General features: G+C 37.7%; 1 protein-coding gene across 10 annotated transcripts in view; it reads left to right on the forward strand.

Moving 5' to 3' along the window:
* TFDP2 (transcription factor Dp-2) overlaps nucleotides 1–20,316 on the forward strand; it is a 171,148-nt gene that overhangs the window by 77,037 nt on the left and 73,795 nt on the right. The window contains exon 1 of one of the 10 annotated variants that reach the window (XM_019934286.3): nucleotides 19,110–19,220. The exons of 8 other annotated variants lie outside the window; for them this stretch is intronic. In XM_019934286.3, coding sequence (XP_019789845.1) covers nucleotides 19,190–19,220 — 31 coding nt within the window. In that variant the 5' untranslated portion in view covers nucleotides 19,110–19,189. Of the gene's footprint in view, nucleotides 1–19,109; nucleotides 19,221–19,449; nucleotides 19,587–20,316 lie in introns of those variants that run through there. One more of the 10 variants, XM_019934289.3, reaches the window with a different exon arrangement.

Consider the following 20,316-nt stretch of genomic DNA (forward strand, 5'->3'; position numbering starts at 1 on the left):
AGAAAATCTAGGTGACCTTGGGTGTGGCAGTGATTTTTTAGATACAACAGCAAAACATATCTTAAAAAGGACTTAGTGAAATTAGCCAATTGCAAAGTTTGGGAATAGTGCACAAAAGACTGCCCTTAACTTCTGACACCAGTTGTGAATTCACGGTTCTCCAAAGTCACCTTTTAGGTTTGCTAATACTCCGGAAGGACTCACAGAATTCACTGAAAGCTGTTATACTCACGGTTATGATTTAGTACAACTGAAGGATACAGATTAAAATCAATCAAGTAAAAAGGCACATAGAGGGGCTTCCCTGGTGGCGCAGTGGTTGAGAGTCCGCCTGCCGATGCAGAGGACACGGGTTCGTGCCCCGGTCCGGGAAGATCCCACATGCCGTGGAGCGGCTTGGCCCGTGAGCCATGGCTGCTGAGCCTGCGCGTCCGGAGCCTGTGCTCCGCAACAGGAGAGGCCACAACAGTGAGAGGCCTGTGTACCGCAAAAAAAAAAAAAAAAAAAAAGACACATAGAGCAGAGTCCAGAAAGTTCCATATGTGGAGTTTCCAAGTTGTCCTCCCCATGGAGTCATGGACAACATTACTTTCCTGGTATTATGTTTGACAGCTCATGTGGAGTATTACCAACCAGAGAAGCTCACAGGAGCTTTATTGGGATTTGATCATGTAAACCTGACCAGCTACTCATGTGGCAGATTTAAGTCACCATTTCCTCAGGAGGTCAAGCTGATACCACATGGCCCAAATGCCCCCAACCTAAATCTCATTGTTGATGTTACTCAAAGCCTCCACCCTAAATTATATTGTGACTATGTGGCTGGCCCAATGCCTCCAGTTAAGCAAAGACACTTTTATCAGACGAGACCTTCCAAGGGAGCAACTAGGCCCGTGAGCCACAACTACTGAGCCTGCGCGTCTGGAGCCTGTGCTCCGCAACAAGAGAGGCCGCGATAGTGAGAGGCCCACGCACTGTGATGAAGAGTGGCCCCCGCTTGCCACAACTAGAGAAGGCCCTCGCACAGAAAGGAAGACCCAACACAGTAAAAATAAATAAATAAATAAATAAACTCCAAGGGTTTAGAGATTACCCCCCAGGAGCTAAGGGCAAAAGGCAGACCTGTCTTTGGGTAAGATTAAATTCTTTACTACCTAGACTTGTATCCAAAATATAAAAAGAACTTAACAACAAGAAAACAAACCACCCAATTATAAAGTGAGCAAAAGATCCAAACAGACACATCACCAAAGAATGTGTACAGACAGCATATAAGCATATAAAAACACACTCAATATCTTTTATAATTAAAGGATTGCAAATTAAAACAATAGTGAAACAGTGCTACATACCTTTTAGAATGAGCAAAATCCAAAAAGCTGACGATACCAAATTGTTGACAAGGATGCAGAGCAACAGGGACTCATTCATGGTTAGTGGGAATGCAAAATGGTGCAGGCACTTTGGAAGACAGTTTGGTAGTTCCTTACAAAGCTAAACACTCTTCTAGAAGTTGTTCTTCCGGATCCCATTATCCTTTATATGTCTACTTATGTGCTTAATCTCCTATTTATAACTAATTTCTCATCTCTGCCACCCCACTAAATGGACACCTTCCTCACATTACTTCAGCTCTATCACTGGGTACCTGACAAAGAATACCCCTTCTCCTCAAGCATTCATGGAACATTTATAGAAGGTAACCATGCTAAAAAACAGAAAAATCTCAATATAGTCTATAAAGCAGAAATTTGATAGACCATTGTATTTGGCGACAGTGCAATAAAATTCGGAATTAATGAAAGAAGTCCACTTGTCATTTCTTTTCCTAAATAGCTACTAAATCAAGGCAGAAACCTCAACTGCAATGACTATTAAAAATAACAAATTGTAATTTTATATAAATACACACATATACATATATTTATAGGATACAGCCAAAGTTGTATATGTGCATTTTTTTTAATTAAAAAAAATTTATTCACTTATTTATTTATTTTTGGCTGCGCTGGGTCTTCGTTGCTGCGCGTGGGCTTTCTAGTTGCGGTGAGCGGGGGCTACTCTTCGTTGCAGTGCGCGGGCTTCTCATTGTCATGGCTTCTCTTGTTGCGGAGCATGGGTTCTAGGGCGCACAGACTTCAGTAGTTGTGGTGCTAGGGCTCAGTAGTTGTGGCTGGCGGGTTCTAGAGTGCAGGCTCAGTAGTTGTGGCGCACAAGCTTAGTTGCTCCACACAGCATGTGGGACCAGGGCTCAAACCCATGTCTCCTGCATTGGCAGGCAGATTCTTAACCACTGCGCCACCAGGGAAGCCCTGCATTTATTATTTTTCAATGAAAGAAAAAATGTATTCACCTCCCAAATTTAGCCAAAGGTTAGCAACAGGAGGCATGTAATAAAAATAAAAACAAAATTGAGCAAAATCAGAAGATAGAAAAGTGTAGAATTGAAAGATCCAGGTAGATTGGCCATAATAAACTCTAGGAAGTCACTTAGCAAAATATTGGAATATTAGGAATATTAGAGAAATATTAGAAATATTAGAGGATTTTTAAAATTAACAGTATCATATAATAATTATGTTGAAGAATTTGAAAATACTGATAAAAAATTATTTGGAGGAAAATATCAATTACCAGATTGATATTTTTTTAAGTAGAAAACTTGAAAATTCTAATTATGTTGGTAGAAATAGCAAATGTTGTCCAAAGAATTTACTTTAAAGAAGACTCTATTCCTGACAGTTCTATGGGCAAGCTTTTCCCTGTTTCTAAGAACAGATAATCCAGCCAATAAAACATGCAAAGTATAAAACCAAAGACTTCCAGTACATGGAACAAAACTGATTTAATTCATAAATAAAACTTAACAGTACAGAAGGTTATAAACCAATTGCACAACTATAGTAGCAAAAAACCTAAGTATTAGCAAATAAAATTAACATTATATTAAGAGAACTATATGCCATGAACCAGAATTTGCTTCAAGAAACTAAGGATGGTTGGTTTAATATTAAGAAATTACCATTAATATATTTACATAGGTAGATTAAAGAGGAACCATATTTTTGTCTGAAATACTTTTCAGGCTACATTTTAAAAGATTTGGTCACTTTTTAAAAAAATATCCTTATGAACTAGGGGTAAAGGTATTTTAAAATATATTTTTTAAATGTCTATCATTAAGTTATTAGTCAATACTATATTTAATACATTTCCATTAGAAACATACTATATTTAATACATTTCCATTAGAAACAGACATTCTCATTTAAGATAGGAACAAGATAAGGAGATTCACTGGTACCACTATTACTTATTTGGTTTCCTGTTGTTTTGTTTTTTAAAGTCAGATTTATTGAGGTATGATCTATGTGCAGTAAAGTTTACTATTTTTTGGTGTTTTTTATATATTTGGGGCCTGCTACCTTGCTATAAACTCATTAGTTTATTAAAATTTATTACTTTTGATAGCTTTTTTGTAGATTCTTTTGCATTATTTATGTCTACCAGCATTCTTTGGATAGATACCACTTGTTTGTAATGTATTATCCTTTTTTATTTATTGCTGGATTAAGTTTGCTAACATTTTGTTAAGGATTTTTTTTTGGTACTTTTTTTCAACTTTTTGGCCGTGCCACATGGCATGTGGGATCTTAGTTCCTTGACCAGGGATCGAACCCGTGCCCCCTGCAGTGGAAGTGCAGAGTCTTAACCACTGGACTGCCAGGGAAGTTCTGTTAAGGTGGTAAAATATACATAACATAAAATTTACTGTTTTAACCAATTTCAAGGTATACTTTGGTGGCTTTAAGTACAGTCATAGTGTTGTGCAGCCATCACCACCGTCATCTCTAGAACTTTTTCATCATCTCAAAATAAAACTCTACACATTAAATAATAATTCCCTATTCCCCTTCCTCTAGCCACTGGTAACCATTGTTCTAATTTCTGTCTCTGAATTTGATGATTCTTGGTACCTTATATAAGTGGAAACATACATTATTTGTCCTTTTGTATCTGGCTTATTGCACTTAGCATATTGTTTTCAACGTTCATCAATGTTGTAGCATGTCTCAGAATTTCATTCCTTTCTAAGACTTGTTAAGGTTCATGAAGGATATTGGCTTGGAATTTTCTTATTATTTCTTTGTTTAGTTTTGGTATCAGCCTTGTGTTGGCCTTATTAAATGATGTGGGAAGTGTTTTCTACTGTTCTGTTTTCTGGAAGAGTTTGTATGTAGCCATGTAGGCCTGAAGTTTTCTTTGCGAAGAGGTTTTAAACTGGAAATTCAATTTCTATAATAGGTATAGGGCTATTCAGGTTGTTTTTCCTTGAGGGACCTCTGGTAGTTTGTATCTGTCAATGGATTTGAAAATGTGTTGTTCAGTTTCTAAATGTTTGGAGATTTTTTTCCAGAGACCTTTTCTGTTACTGATTTCTAGTTCAATTCTGTTGCTATCAGAGAACATCCTTTGGAGATTATTTGAATTGTTTTGCAGTTTTGAAGTTTGCTTCACAATCTCTCCCATGGTCTAGCTTAGTAAATGTTGCAAATGCACTGAAAAGAATGTGGATTTTGCTGATGCTGAGTGGAGTGTTCTATAAATATCAGTGATGTCAAGTTGATTGCTAGTGTTGATCAGACTTTCTGTATCCTTTCTATCTGTCTGCTTATTCTGTTAATTACTAAGAGAGAAATGTTGGTCTCCAATCATGATGTTGATTTTTCTATTCTGTGAGTTCTGTCAGTTTTTCCTGCATATATTTTGAAACTCTGGTTTTGGGCACATGCACATTTAGGATTGTTATGTGTTATTTTGTTCATTTGTTTGTGCTGTTTTCTTTTATCATTATGTAATACCTGTCTTTATCCCTGGTAACATTCTTTGTTCTGGGAATCTCTGAATTTACTTAGGGTCTCTAGATAATTTATATTTAATATAATAATTGGTATGATTGAATTTAAATCTGCCATATTGTTAGTTTTTTTCTCTATATCCCATCTGTTTCCTGTTCTGTTTCTTTCTTTTTCTTGATCTGTTTTGGATAAATTGAATTTTTTTTGTGATTCCATTTAATTTACATTCTATTTTTGCTTATTTGTTATACCTGTTTTTAAGTTTTTGTTTTATTCTGTTTTGATATAATCATTTATTTGTTTTATTTTTTAGATTCCACATATAAGTGCATACAGTATTTGTCTTTGTCTGATTTATTTCACTGAGCATAATACCCTCTAGGTCCATCCATGTTGTTGCAAATAGCAAAATGTTATTCTTTTTTATGGCTGAGTAGTATTTGTGTGTGTGTATGTGTGTGTGTGTGTTACATCTTCTTTATCCATTCATCTGTTGATGGATACTTAGATTGCTTCCATTATCTTGCCTATTGTAAATAATGCTACTGTGAACATTGGGGTGCATGTATTTTTTCAAATTGTGGTCTTCATTTTCTTTGGATATATACCCAGGAGTGGAATTGCTGGATCAAATGGTAGTTCTATTTTTAGTGTTTTGAGGAACCTTCATACTATTTTCTGTTGTGGCTGTATCAATTTACATTCCCACCAACAGTGCATGAGGGTTCCCTTTTCTCCACATCCTCATCAATATTTCTTATTTGTGGTCTTTTTGACAATAGCCATTCTGACAGGTGTGAGGTGATACCTCATTGTGATTTAGATTGCATTTCTCTGATGATTAGCATTGTTGAGCATCTTTTCATGTGCCTGTTGGCCATCTGTATGTCTTTGGGAGAATATCTATTCAGGTCTTCTGCACATTTTTTGATTGGGTTTTTTGCTTTTTTGATATTGAGTTGTATGACCTGCTTATATATTTTAGATATTAACCCCTATTGGTTGTATCATTTGCAAATATTTTTTTCCATTCAGTAGATTGTCTTTTTGTTTTGTTGATGGTTTCCTTCTCTGTGCAAAAGCTTTTAAATTTAATTAGGTCCCATTTGTTTATTTTTACTTTGTTTCATTTGCTTAGGAGACAGATCCAAAAAATATTACTACAATTTATGACAGAGAGTGTTCTGCCTATGTTTTCTCCTAGGAGTTTCATGGTTTCAGGTCTTATATTTGTATACAGTGTAAGAAAATGTTCTAATTTCATTCTTTTACATGTAGCTGTCCAGTTTACCCAGCACCACTTACTGAAGAGATTGTCTTTTTTTCCCCATTGTACATTCTTGCCTCCTTTGTTATAGATTAATTGACCATAAGTATGTGAGTTTATTTCTGGGCTCTCTATTCTGGTCCATTGATCTATGAGTCTGTTTTTGTGTCAGTACCATACTGTTTTGTTTACTGTAGCTTTGTAGTATAGTCTGAAGTCAAGGAGTATGATAACCTCAGCTCTGTTCTTTTTCAAATTGCTTTGGTTATTTGGGGTCTTTTAGGAATATTCTAGTTTGTGTAAAATGCCACGGGTATTTTAATAGGGATTGCATTGAATCTGTAGATTGCCTTGGGTAATATGTTCATTTTGACAATATTAATTCTTCCAATCAGTGAACAAAGTGATCTCTCCATCTGTTTGTGTTGTCTTCAGTTTCTTTCATCAGTGTCTTGTAGTTTTCCGAGTACAGTTCTTTTACCTTCTTAGTTAAATTTATTCCTAGGTATTTCATTCTCTTTGATGCAATGGTAAATGGGATTTTTTTTGCTTAATTTCTCCTCTTCTGATGGTTCCTTGTTAGTGTATATAAATGCAGCAGATTTCTGTATATTAATTTTGTATCCTGCCACTTTACCAAATTCATTGATGAGTTCAAAGTTGTTTAGTGGCAACTTTAGAGTTTTCTATGTATGGTGTCATGACATCTGCAAACTGACAGTTTTACCTCTTCCTTTCTAATTTAGCTTCCTTTTATTTATTTTATTTTTTCTTGTCTGATTGCTCTGACTAGGACTTCCAATACTATGTTAAATAAAAGTGGTGAGAGTGGGCATCCTTGTCTTGTTCTTGATCTTAGAGGAAAGGCTTTCAGCTTTTCACCTTTGGGTATGATTTTAGCTGTGGGTTTGTCAGAAATGGCCTTTATTATGTTGAGATATGTTCCCTCCCACTTTGATGAGAGTTTTTATCATGAATGGATGTTGAGTTTTGTCAGAAGCTTTTTCTGCATCTATTGAGATGATCATATGATTTTTGTTCTTCAGTTTGTTAATGTGGTTTGCCCTAGAGTGTACATCTTTTAAGTTATTACAGTCTGCTTTCAAAGAATTTATACCATACCTTGTATACTTCCATTTCCTCTCTCCTCTTTTATGCTATTGTTAGCATACGTTTTATTTTTACATAGTTATAAGCCCTGTAATACGTTATTAGTGTTCTGGTTTAGACTCTCAATTATCTTTTCAAGTGATTAAAGATGAAAGATAGGAAAAAATTTTTCTTCCAGTCTAATAATGAGAAAGTTTAAATAGTTATTTTAAAGCCCCTGTCTGATATTTTCAACATCCAGGTCACATATGAGTCTGTTTCTATTGGCTGCTATATTTCTTGGCAGTGGGTTTTTTTTCCCTTTTGTGTGTGTTTTACAATTTTAATTTAATGCCAGACACCTTGTACAGAAGCATAGTAGAGCTTGAAATAAGTAGTATTTATACATGGAAATGGGCACACTTCTACTTCTCATAGGGCAATTGTCTGTGGGATTGAGTCAGTCAGTCAGGAGTTGAGCTGGGTGTGGGTTTTGATGTTGCCATGATTATGTTCATCGTATCTCAGAGGGAAAAAGAGGTTGAACCTTTAAGAAAAATCTTGGTCTTTGGAAAGGGGAAATGATTCTGAATAGTGCATGGTGGTAATTACTAAGTTTTGTCTTATGGCCAGACCTATTCAACTCATGTGTGAATCCTATGAGAATAGAGTGGGTATGGTTTTTATGAAGACAACAAAACAGTTATCTTTTAAAACATAATTGAACAAGAATCATCTTGTTAAGACACAGGCAGTGCTGCTTATGTGTATCTCTTATACGGCAGTCTAGTAAGGGAGCAAAATATTCTTCCTTATTTCAAAAAAGGCAAAACTTGAAGCTTGGCATTTTATGGATGCCCAGTGTTTCTGCAGAGGAAGGGGGAGGTGATCTGTGCCTGCTGCATTGCTCAGCAGCACTTACTGGAAATGAGCTTTCATTGAGGCCATGAAACAGACTGAGGTGGTGTTTCTCTAGCTAAGATACACATTGTAATCGCCAGAGACCTTTAGAACAGTACTTCCCACCCTCAGAGGTTCCAGTGGAATTGGTTTGAGATGTGACTAGACATGAGATGTTTAAGTTTCCCAGGTGATTCTAATGTGCCGCCAAGGCTGAGGCTCATTCCTCTAAAGGCTCGCAGAAAGCCCGTGGGCTGTTGGAGACTTTGTAGGATCTGGAAGATTTGCATTAGCAGATGGAGGAAATACTAGTGATATATAAATTACTATCATTGCTGTGATATACAGAAAAGCAATTGTTTTATTATGCTGAGAAACAACTTAGCACAAGGCAAGTCTTGTCTTTTAACAACTCAATAGATAAAAGTTATTCCATATTCCTAGCAGAGAAAAATAAGTATTTTAAAGTTGACAATTCCTTCCAAAGCAAATAACAGTTATGTAATGCCATTTCAATCAAATATTTTTAGAGTTTTTAAAAGCCAGTAATGTCACTCACTGCCCAGATCTTGGTGCTTAATACCGTTCTCCAATAAAAGCATCCAGGACTCCTTGGAAAAATAGCTAATCTATGTTTGCACAGGAAATATACAAAATGAACATGGTATCAGAAAGTAAGGAAATATTAAAAAAAAAAAAAAAGTGGAACATGCCAAAGCAACACAGGAGCCAACCTGAAAAAGATCCCAGGGGCCAAAACTGGAGCAGTTTGAGCAACAAAATAAATAACGTAATGTTGGATTTTAACCTAAAGTATAAAATAAAAATAAACAAGTACATAGTCATATGAATAAGTGACTGAATAATTAAGTGGGAGAGAAGAGACAAGTCTCCCGTACAGAATTCCAAAAAATTTATGTAGGTACTCCCTACTCAAGGAGGTAGAGCTTTAACCCTCCAACCTCTCCTTGAGTGTGGGCTACATTTATTGCAATGCTTCCAAAGAGTGACTTGTGTCTGTATGGGGAGGGGGGAGAAGTAACTTTACAGTGGGGAAGCCTAGAAACACCAGCTTGTCCAGGTGATCCTCAAAGTTAATGTTAATAGTCATAAGTCATTCTGATAGCATGTGTCCTCCGTATGATGTGAAGAGATCTTCCTCCCGATAACCCATACCCCTAGCCTAACAATGAGGAAAAAAAAAAATCCAAAAAACCCAGATTGAGTGGCTTTCTACAAAATGCCTGATCAGTACTCCTCAAAACTGTCAAGATCTTCAAAAACAAGGCAGATCAGAGACCAAAGGAGGCTTAGTAAACACCACAGCTAAATGTCATACAACTATATAAATTAAATATTGGCATTACAAGAAAAAACGGGGCAGCAGAGTGGGAAATTCACAGAAGAAATGCAAATGGATAATAAAAATATGAATATATATTCAATTAACCAGTAATCAAAATGCAGATTTAACTGACAAAGCCGATGTTTGCCAGTCATATTAGCAAAGTGAGTTTTTTGTTAATACTCACTTTGGGGAGGTAGAGGAAATTATGGGAACTCATAGAGTGATACAACCTCTTTGGAGGCTAATTTGCTCAGTACCTATCAAAAATCTTAAAAATATGCAACCTCTGACTCAACATTTTTTCTTCTGTGGATTTATCCTAATTAAAGAAAGATCTGTGGGAAGATTTTAACAGAGAATGTTTACCATGGCATTGTTGATAAGAATGAAACATTGGAAGCAGTGTGATAAATGAGTATATTGTGACACTGTTGTATGGTGGTATTCTATAGATATTATAAACTAAGCAGTTTATTAAGTTCAGAAAGTTAAGCCAGCATATACAGTATGATTTCCTCCCTTCCTTTTTTAGAAAAAGAAAAATATGTAGCATAGAAAAGGAATTGATATATGTATATAAGATATTAATTATAATTATTTCTGGGTGTTTGAATTATAGATGATTTTAACTTTCTCCTATGTGCTTTCATATATTTTATAATTTGTCTGCATTGTACATGTGTAGTATTTTGGACATCATGTAAAAAGCTATTTAAAAACAAAATCTTATGCCTCTATCAAATTAACAGACTTTCTTAAGATTATGACCTGTGTTGGCAAAGGTAAGAAAAGTTGGTTATCTTCATTTCATAGCCACTTCTTGTTATCCTGTTTATTCATTTCTTCTTATCTACTTCTATTAGGAGTGTGAGTCAGTACAAGCACTCTGTGGGAAAATTGGTAATACTTATCAAACCCCTTAAAGTAATTTACAGTCTTTCACCCAGTGGAAACCGTTCCAGGATTTTGTCATTAGAAAAGAAAAAGATTTGAGTGTAGAAGTGCTTATTACATAATAGTTTATTAATGCAAAAATATGGAAACTGTGGAAATATCCATTTATAAGGAAATAAAATATGATACATCCACACAGTGGAATATTATGCAGTCATGATTGTGTTTTAGAGAATATTTATTGAGGTTTGAGAATCCTCTTCCTTTTTAGTCTTCTGGTCAGAATGGCATTCATGATCCAGATTTTTTTTTTTTTTACATCTATATTAGAGTAAAAAACATTTATTGATAGTTGTAATGTATCATTTTATAGATGAGGAAATGGGGGCTTGAAAATGTTAAATGAGGTGCCCAAGTCATGTGGCTTGTAAGTGGCTGAAGTAAGATTTTTATTTATTTATTGGCTGCATTGGGTCTTCATTGCTGAGCCTGGGCTTTCTCTAGTTGCGGCGAGCGAGGTCTGCTCTTTGTTGTGGCGCGTGGACTTCTTATTGCAGTGGCTTCTCTTGTTGTGGAGCACGGGCTCTAGGTGCATGGGCTTCAGTAGTTTTGGCACGTGGGCTCAGGAGTTGTGGCTCATGGGCTCTAGAGCGCAGGCTCAGTAGTTGTGGCGCACGGGCTTAGTTGCTCCGCGGCATGTGGGATCTTCCTGGACCAGGGCTCGAACCCATGTCCCCTTCATTGGCAGGTGGACTCTTAACCACTGCGCCACCAGGGAAGTCCTGTTGTATACTTTTTAAATACACAGTGTATATAGTTTTAGGTTCACAGCAAAATTGAGCAAAAGATACAGCTGTTTCCCATATACCCTCTGTCCCCACTCCTATGTGAGTTTCTTTTTCTTTCAGTTCTTAAAATTGCTGTAAAATACACGTAACAAAATTCACAGCCTTAGTCATTTTTAAGTATGCAGTTCAGGGGCACTGAATATATTCATAATGTTGTACAGCCATCTTTAAGACAGTCGTTTTAAAGTCTTTGTCTGCCATCAGGACTTTTTCAGGGACAGTTTCTGATTTCTTTTTTCCCCTTGCGTTGGCCATAATTTCCTGTTGTGATTTTTCGTTGAAAACTGGGTGTGTAGATCTAATAACGTAGTAGCTCTGGAAATCAGAATTTCCCTCGTCCCCAAGGTTTGCTGTTGTTTGTTAACTGGCTTTGTTCATTTAAAAGAAAAAAAAAAAATTGTTGTGGGCTGTCACTGTGCCAAGGATCAGCCTGAGGTGTAAACTTAAGGTCTGCTCAGGTCTTTTCTGAGCCTTTCCCTGGGCGTGTGTGGTCACTTTCTAATTTTCCCAGATATGCAATGTCCTAGTCTTTAATGTCTGGCTGTGGAAAGGGTAAAAAGAGAAAAATGAAGGAGGGAGGGAAGGCCAGGAGTCCTTTCAATCCCCTGGAAGTCACTTCAGCTGGAGGGGGGCTGGCGGGGGCTGGGTGGAAGGATGTGAGGAGTTACAACAGCAGTGCTGCCCACTTCTTTGTCTGCACCTCTGTGAGCAGAAGCAACAGTCCCCAACCAGGACACGGATGCCTGATATTTGGAGACCGGGCCCTTTTTGCCCACCCTGGCTCCCACATGCTGTGTGCAAACTGCTCCAGGAACAGTGTACAGCTGCCAGCCACATGGCTGGGGTTGGGGGAGGGGTAGCTACTACTGCACCATCAGCTATAAATTGACCAAAATTAGCTGAAATTTACCATCCAGGCCTTCCTCTGGAAGTTGCAAGACTTCCTTAGACTCCAGAGTTTCAGAAGAGTTGTATGAGACAGATTCTGCCAGTGCAATTGTTGCCCAGGTGAATAGATGGATTCCTGATGCTTCCTATTCTGGCATCTTCTCAGAATCCTCTTTCCAACATGAATTTTTAGGACAGAACTGCAGCAATATCTCTGGCATATTTGGAAAACTATTACAGAAAATTGTGGATTACTAACGGAGAGGACAGCTAGTTGATGGTAATTAGTAATGGAAAGTTATTAGTTATAAAAATTCATCTGGGTCTAATCATTAAGAGCCTGGAAATCGGGCAAAAGCAGATAAAATTTCTTCTGCTGTCAGTGGAGTTCTTTTAACAGATGGGAAGCAACTGAAGGTATTTGATCAGTAAAGGACACTTATTCATTCATTTATTTGTTTAATAGGTATTGTTTGAATATATACTGTGTACGAGATGGTTTTTTAGACAGGAAGGGTGGAGGGATGGAATGGGAGGGCTGGAGAGCCAAAAACCCGTTGTGGAGGAATTCACAGACATGTAACTTACAAAGGAATATGATGTGGGAATAGGAATATGGGAACTTAAAATAAGACCAGGTCTCCTTTAGGGAATTGGGAATATCTTAATTGAGGAGATAACATTTTATGGTTTTGGAGGAATACTAGTTTACCAGGTGAAGAATATTGAGAGCTTAACAGTAAGGTCATGGGCTGCTCAGGGAATGGTAAATAATTCATGCCTCTGGAGTTGTGGGAAATAGACCTTGAAAAGCAATTTGGGATCTGATCATTAAGGGTGTAGTGTGATTTATTTGATGAGGGAAACATCAGAGATTTTTAGGCAGGGGAACTGAAATGATTTTCTTTATTTTTTTCTCATCTGGAATAGTTTAATTGGCATTAATGAACTAATATTTGACATAAAGAACAATACTAGATTTTAGTAAGACTTTTTTTTTTTTTTTTTTTTTTGTGATATGTGGGCTTCTCACTGCTGTGGCCTCTCCCGTTGCGGAGCACAGGCTCCGGACGCGCAGGCTCAGCGGCCATGGCTCACGGGCCCAGCCGCTCCGCGGCATGTGGGATCTTCCCGGACCGGGGCACGAACCCGCGTCCCCTGCATCGGCAGGCAGACTCCCAACCCCTGCGCCACCAGGGAAGCCCTTAGTAAGCCCTTTGATTACATCTACTCATTGAATTTATATCTCTAATTAATATCCATAGACTTTAAATGTGTGGACTTTAAGAACTGGATTAGAATCATAGTTCTACCATTTTGTAGCATTTATACAAGTTATTTGATGTGGTAAACCTCCATTTTCTCATCTGAATTATTGGGCTTCTTAAGTTTCTGGGCACTATTGACAGGGGGGAAGTAATGAGATTTCTGTTGAATGGGGAAGAAATCAAGTGAGACTCTCCACTGGATGTAATGTAGTCTTGAGTGTACTCTACGGACTGGTGGAAGGCCATAAAAAAGGTGTGCATTTAATCTATAAGAGACAATTAGTTCTAAATAGGTTTTTGTATGCTGGGCTTAAGGATTTGGACAAGGGAACCACTGAAGGTTTTTAAGCAGGAATCCGTATGATCCAGTTTTTCCAAACTGCTTCAGTTGTATCCCAGTATAATTATTAATAGTGTGCCCCCTTTAACTCTCAATGGTTAACCCAGTGTGGATAATAAATTTTGTGGCCAGTCACCTTCTAAAACAAAAATATAGTAAGAACAGAGAGCTGTGGTTGAGCCATTTAGAATACAAGTAATGAGAAAAAAATAAAAGGAACCCCCCTAGAAGGTTGGAGTGAAACAGAGAAGAGTCTTTACAAAAATCTTTACAAAAGCCAAGAGAGGATAATTTTAGTGGTATGAAGAACGTGAGATTTGTGAGGTCAGCAAGGTCACATTCGCAAGGTTATGGAGCATAAGTGTACATTGATTTTCCAAGTAGAGCTCCTTGTCTTCTCTAGACAGTACAGTTTCATTTGGGCACTTGGAGAGAAGCCAAATTGGGTCGTTTCTTTGAGGCTAAGGACTCTGCCCTTTATTTTTATATCCCTAGTGCCTAGCACAGTAGGTATCATGTAGGAGGTACTTGGTGCTTTTTTTAAGAATTGAAATATAATTAATCGTTTGTAAAAAGGTGAAAGAGCAGCTATGGATATCACACTTTAAAAAAATTCCGTCAGACGGAAAGGAGGATGTTTTTAGTTGGACAGCAGTTAGAAAGGAAAGAGCTCTGCATCTTAAACGTTAAGATGAACTCAGTGAAGAGGGAAAAATTAAAATTTCTGAAAAGGGAAGGAAGTTTGAAAGCTAAAGTTCTTGCCGCTTAGGGAAGAGTCTATTACAAAGTGAACAGTGTGGCCTTAAAGAGATAAGTGGATAACATACCCTCACCTACCCTCCAACCCCGCCCCCAACCCTTTGATGATTTAGGAATATTCTAATGAAAAGAGTACAGACATCAGAGTCAGAAAACCTAGAGCTAAATCTTGACTTTACATTTTACTAGATTAGTGGCAAATCATTTACTCTCTTATATTTAAATGATTCAGCTAGAGATTTTAGTGGCATCTGTGAGATGCCTGGAAACCCCTCCACAGATCTCTTCCTCATCTACCTAGCTACTACATTTTCGTGATTATGTCCTTCTGGCCACAGTTGATTGTTCCCCAGCACATCATCGCTTTGACAGCATTTCACTGGCCAGGACGAGCGCCTGACCCAAATTCCGCCAATGAATGTCTTCCTGGTATGTTAAGAGAGGGTTAGTGGAATCTGTAAGATATAAAACTAGTGACTCGTCAATGACCATGTTTCCCACCAGCTGAAGAATACTGATCTGTAGTGAAAGAGAATGATGCTGGCGTGAGAGAAAAATCAGAGGTAAAAGAAAGGAGTCAGACATACCCAGTCCTGGCAGCCTGAGAGTTCCTGAGACCCTGCTGACCCCTGACCCTCCTAGTTTGTTTCTCTAACCTTTTCTTGCATTCGGTGAGCTAGCCAGTTGAGCCAACTAATTTCTTTTCAAGTCAGACTAGTATGAGTTGAGTTTCTTTACCTTATAACTCAACTAATACCTGAATTTGGGTGAAGTGTTGTGACTCCAATGCTCATGCTTTCTCCACTGTAACATATTCTTTCTCTAGGGCTGAAAATCTTTGGTCTAAAGTTCTGTCCCTTCCTAACTTGTGAGGGCTTTAGTGAACTATGTCTGTCCTCTCTAGCGCCTTTGGTCTCTTCCCTTTCCATAGATCCTTCTCTGAGGTACTGGCAAATGCCTCCCTCATCCTGGAAAGCCTTCGCCTTGATTCATTCGGCTCCGCTAATTCAGCTGTGACTAAAGCACGCAAAGGGATTTTGGTAGAAGATAAGTTTAGAAAGGGGCCAGATTGAGGAAAATTTAGACAGCAGTTTTAGGTCGTTTGCTGTTATTGTCTAGACCAAAGATGTTTAATAGAACTTTCTGTGATGATGGAAATGTTCTGTATCTGCAAGCTGTTAGCCACATGTTGAGGACTTAACATGTGTCTAGTGCAACTGGGAATTGAATTTTTAATTTTATTTAAATTTAATCAGTTTAAGTTTAAATAGCCGTGTATGGCTAAGGCTACCAATGTTGATAGTGCAGCTCTAGCCATCAGGAGGTCATCAAAAGTTGTATTTCTTATTTCTTTTGTTTTGTTTTTTAAATCAGGGAAATGATGTGTGTTTTAGAAAAAAAAAACCAACTGGAAACAATGTGGTCATTTGGATGGTGAGGAAGAGGCAAGAATAGAAAATCACTTTCTTTTCAGGATGATGATGCCTGTAACAAGGATGGGGAATGTAGGAGGGTGAGCTGCTTGGGGACAGTAGACGTGGAGCTCAATCCTGCAGAAGTTGCGTTGATGTCGTGGGACTTGTAGACAGATGTCCAATAGGCCATTGCAATGAGAGTATAGAGCAGAGAAGCCCAAGACTAGAAGTATACATTTTTGTAGTCGTCTACATAGAGGTGACAAAGCCATAGAAATGGGTAATGTCCTCCAAAGAGGAAATATAAATCTTGGAGAAACGAGCATCAAGGGCAGAACCTTGAAAGATGTCTACATTTTAAAGGTAGAGGAAGAGGAGGTGCAAAGGTGAAGTTAACTATGGTCACTATGCTATACATTAGATTCCCAGAACTTATTCATTTTATAGCTGGAAGTTTAGATTTAGATTACTTCCATGTCTTAGCTATTGTGAATAATGCTGCAATAAACATGAGAGTGCATAGAAAAATACTATATGATATTTTTAAGAAACCGACACTTACCCATGTGAGTGGTAGCAGGAACTCTTTGCTTTAGGCATAGCCCTCATCAGGGAGATTAGACATTTTACTTGAAAATGTGAATAAATATGTCCCTCATGATATGGATCTGGTAGATAGTTATATTTAGCAGGCATGGTGCAAGTAAAAACTATTATTGTGCTATCATAGTGTAATTTCTGCCTATAGAATCACAAATGTATCTGTAAAATATGGTTAATCTCTGGTCAGATGGCCAATAGACATAGCAAACCCTAGTCCAAATAAGTTAGCTTATAAACTTGGGGAAGAGAATGGCTTGTCCCCTTTGGTGTTTGCTAGATAATCAGTAGTTGTAAATAATATAATGCTTAAGTAGATTTTCTTTCTTTCTTTTTTGGCAACTCTGGACGGCTTGCAAGATCTTAGTTCCCTGACTGGGGATCGAACCCAGGCCCCCTTCAGTGGAAGTGCAGGATCTTAACCACCAGACTGCCAGGGAATTCCCTTAAGTAGATTTTCTATCTAAGATTAAGGAGAAATTGTTTGGGAGAACCTACATAAGATGCATTTTATTATGCCAGTGGGAAGACTCATGAACTTCCCCACCATGTGTCATACACTCATGAAGGCGTACAGAAGGTAGTGGTCAAGCTGCCTGCTGAGAAAAGCTTGGGAGTAGATTGAAGAGCAGTGTGAATGAAGAATTTGGGAGTTGAAAGGGGGCACTGGCAAGGAAGGGAAACAGAGACAAGTAAACATGGTAGAGAAGGGCTTAAGGTCAGATCTCTGGAGCAGACAATAAGGAGCAGGTCAATTTGCTGCCTAGCTCAGTGCCTGATGCATAGTAAGTGCTCAATAAGTATTTGTTGAAGGAAAGATGAATGATGGTTACGGAGAAAAAACATTGCTCCTGCAGGACCAATGGAATCCTCCTTTGGCCCAATGTTATTTTATTCATTACTTGACCTCAGTCATCACAATGTCTTCCTGACCTTGGGTTACTGTTAATTTATTGTTAGAATACATACTAACTATTCCAGGTAGAATATTTGAACATGTAAATCACTGTCCAGCCCTGGGGGCGGGGGAGGGGATGCTCTGCCTACTTCCTACTACTAGAAGTAGTAGGATCGCAGTGCCTGAGTATTAGAAAGTTTAATTTCCTTTTAAGACTGTAGCAGAGTAGGTATGACAATATCTAGACCCTGAATATCCTGGCCTTGGGTGACATGGGCGATCACTTCTGGCTAACCTCACAGGTTAGAGGTATGTGCATATTTACTCTGTGTGGTTTCTGGTAAGGTGATCAAGAATGGTGAGAAGCAGCATAGGGAGATTAAAATTATTTCCAAATGTGGGTATATAAACAGATGTAACCATGTTAGATTTTAATACACAAAACTGATTGGATGCTGGGTAATTTTCAAGTTTCTTCTTTTTTTATTCAAAACTCCTCTGAAAACTGATAGTCCACAAAACCTTAGTGTATAGAATTTTAACTGATGCCTTTACTCAAATATTATAGTGACCTCATTTGATATTGAAAACAGATTTTAGAATCTGAAAAGATACAGAGCCATAGAGGTTGTATTTTCAGTTTTAAGCTAATATGTACTTGCAGCTCAATTTAGTTTATACCCTATGCTATATTATTTTTGACATATCTCTGTGTGTATATAAGTGTAATATGTTGTACATAGTCTGTTTACAAAGAAAAACTTGACTAAGAAAAAGCTCTGTTTGATCTGTTTCATTCAGTATATGTTTATTGGGGTGTCTAACAGGCTCTGTTTTAGCCACTGGGGATATAGCACTAAACCAAGCGCAAGATCCTTGCCCTGCTGGAGCTGTTGTCAAGACATACTTTCAGAGAGGAATATTTCAGATTAGGTGGTACCTAATCAAAGAAGGAAAGGTACCTTATTCATCCAGGAGAGTTACACTTTCAGGAAACTGAGATATAAACCACTGAAGGCAGGGATTTTCATTTGGCTTTTGTTCACTGCTGTATCCACGGAGCCCAAAATAGTGCTTGGCTCATACGTCCGTTGACTGAAGCGTTTATTGTTTTGAATTTGTATAATCAGAGACATGTACTTTGATAAATGATCTTTACACCGAGCTGGTTGAAAATTTTATAGTCTCCTTTACCTTATTTTTATGTTTGTTACCTACTTTCTCTTCCTCTTGGGGTCCATTGTCAGGACGCAGGCACAGCTTATTAATATTAATAATTAGTCATATGGTAATCTGATATTGCAAAGGTTAGATTTGGAAAGGAATTTAATAGGTCATCTTTTGTTCAGCTTCCTGCCTAGGAAAAACCGAGTAAGATAATTAGGTATGTATTTTTAATTAATCATTTAAAAAACTAGGACAACATAATTGGGTTCTCTCGAGAAAATGGAGAAAGGTACTTAACCCTAGATACAAAGGTACTAACCTGAAAAAGTTAGAACTTCTAACTGTGTGGGAAAGTGAAAAAAATTCGAGCACCACTAAGCTGCTCTTTGTTGATATCAGAAATGGGCCTGTCATTCATTTTGGCATTGAAGCATAGCCTCCTATCTCAGGGGGCAGAACCAGGACTTTTTTTTTTTCCCTCCCAGAGGAGCTGGACAGTTATTACAGGTTGAAAAGCCTGACTAGTTTTTCAAGAGTTTCTCCTCCTTTTTTTTTTTCCCCCTGAAACTCATGGTGCTTTTGCTCTGCTTTGAAGATGCACTGAGGCCTCCTGCTTTGTGACTGCTTTGGAGCCCGCAAATACCCTGACATGTATAATTCGAAATATGCAGGTTTCATAAGTAAGTTCCATCTTGGTGTTTAGCCAGTTAAAATTCAAGTTATTTTTAGAAAAATGTTAGGGTGGAGTTAGGCAGCGTATTGTTTCACCACTTTTATTTTAAGCCTGTTTCTAAAACAGTAAGACCTGTACTTGGTTCGTTTTTAAGTGTCTTTGTTGCATTAGACAGTATTCATATGTCTTTTAAAAGCTAGTAATGAAACTATTTTCTTGAGCATCTTTTTAGTTTTACTGAGAAGTATTTTAAATTGAGTGTTTCTGAGCTCGATTGCTCATGTCTGACACAGTCTCAAGTTTCCACTGAATGGTAACAAAGACTGTAGAGTGTTGTTGGTACTGCAGTGAGAGGCATGCTTCATTAGACCAGGTAAGAGAGATCATTTTGTTTCTTACTGCTGGGTGCGTTTTTACAGGGTTTATTTTATATTCTTTCAACAGCAGCAGTGTTAAATTGATAAATAGCCAGGAGCACGCTGAATTCAAGACGTCCTTGCTTGTTGCAGACAGGAAAGCTACAGGGTATGGGGGTTGGGGTGGGGGGGAGGGGTAGAGTAAGCTTAGTTTATCACTGTTACTTATATAAATCAATTTAAATATAAAGATAATTCTGGAGCTCCATTTTCTCCGTGCAAGAACTAAAGAAGCAGTTAAAGAAATGAATAATATTAAAGGTACTTCGTGGTTCTTACTTGTGAGTGCAATTCAGATGTGAGTTTTTACTTTCATTTCTTTCCAGTAGTTAATAAAATAAGCTTTGCCTCTAACTCTACATTTTTTTTTTCCATTTACGAAAACTTTGAAATTGTCAACAGCAAAATATGCTTCCTCAGGATCTTTGAAATAAACCTGACACTTACAAAAACATTTCAGCTTTTATAGCTGTTTCATTCTCTCTTTTTCCTAGTACATTTTTCTTAAAAGTATTTGTGCTTTGAAAATGTCAGCTGTATTCTAATGAAGCTCAGGCATTGTTTGCTCATAAAGGGGCCGGTGCATTCCACTGCTTTATGGTGTATTATGAGGCACAGTGTGAGAGTTTGGGTGGCACCATTTGGTGTCTGCCTCTTGGGGTAGTGACTGCCATTATGTTCGCGTCG

Source organism: Tursiops truncatus, chromosome 4 (genome assembly GCF_011762595.2).
Source record: "Tursiops truncatus isolate mTurTru1 chromosome 4, mTurTru1.mat.Y, whole genome shotgun sequence".
NCBI classification, from domain to species: Eukaryota; Metazoa; Chordata; class Mammalia; order Artiodactyla; family Delphinidae; genus Tursiops; species Tursiops truncatus.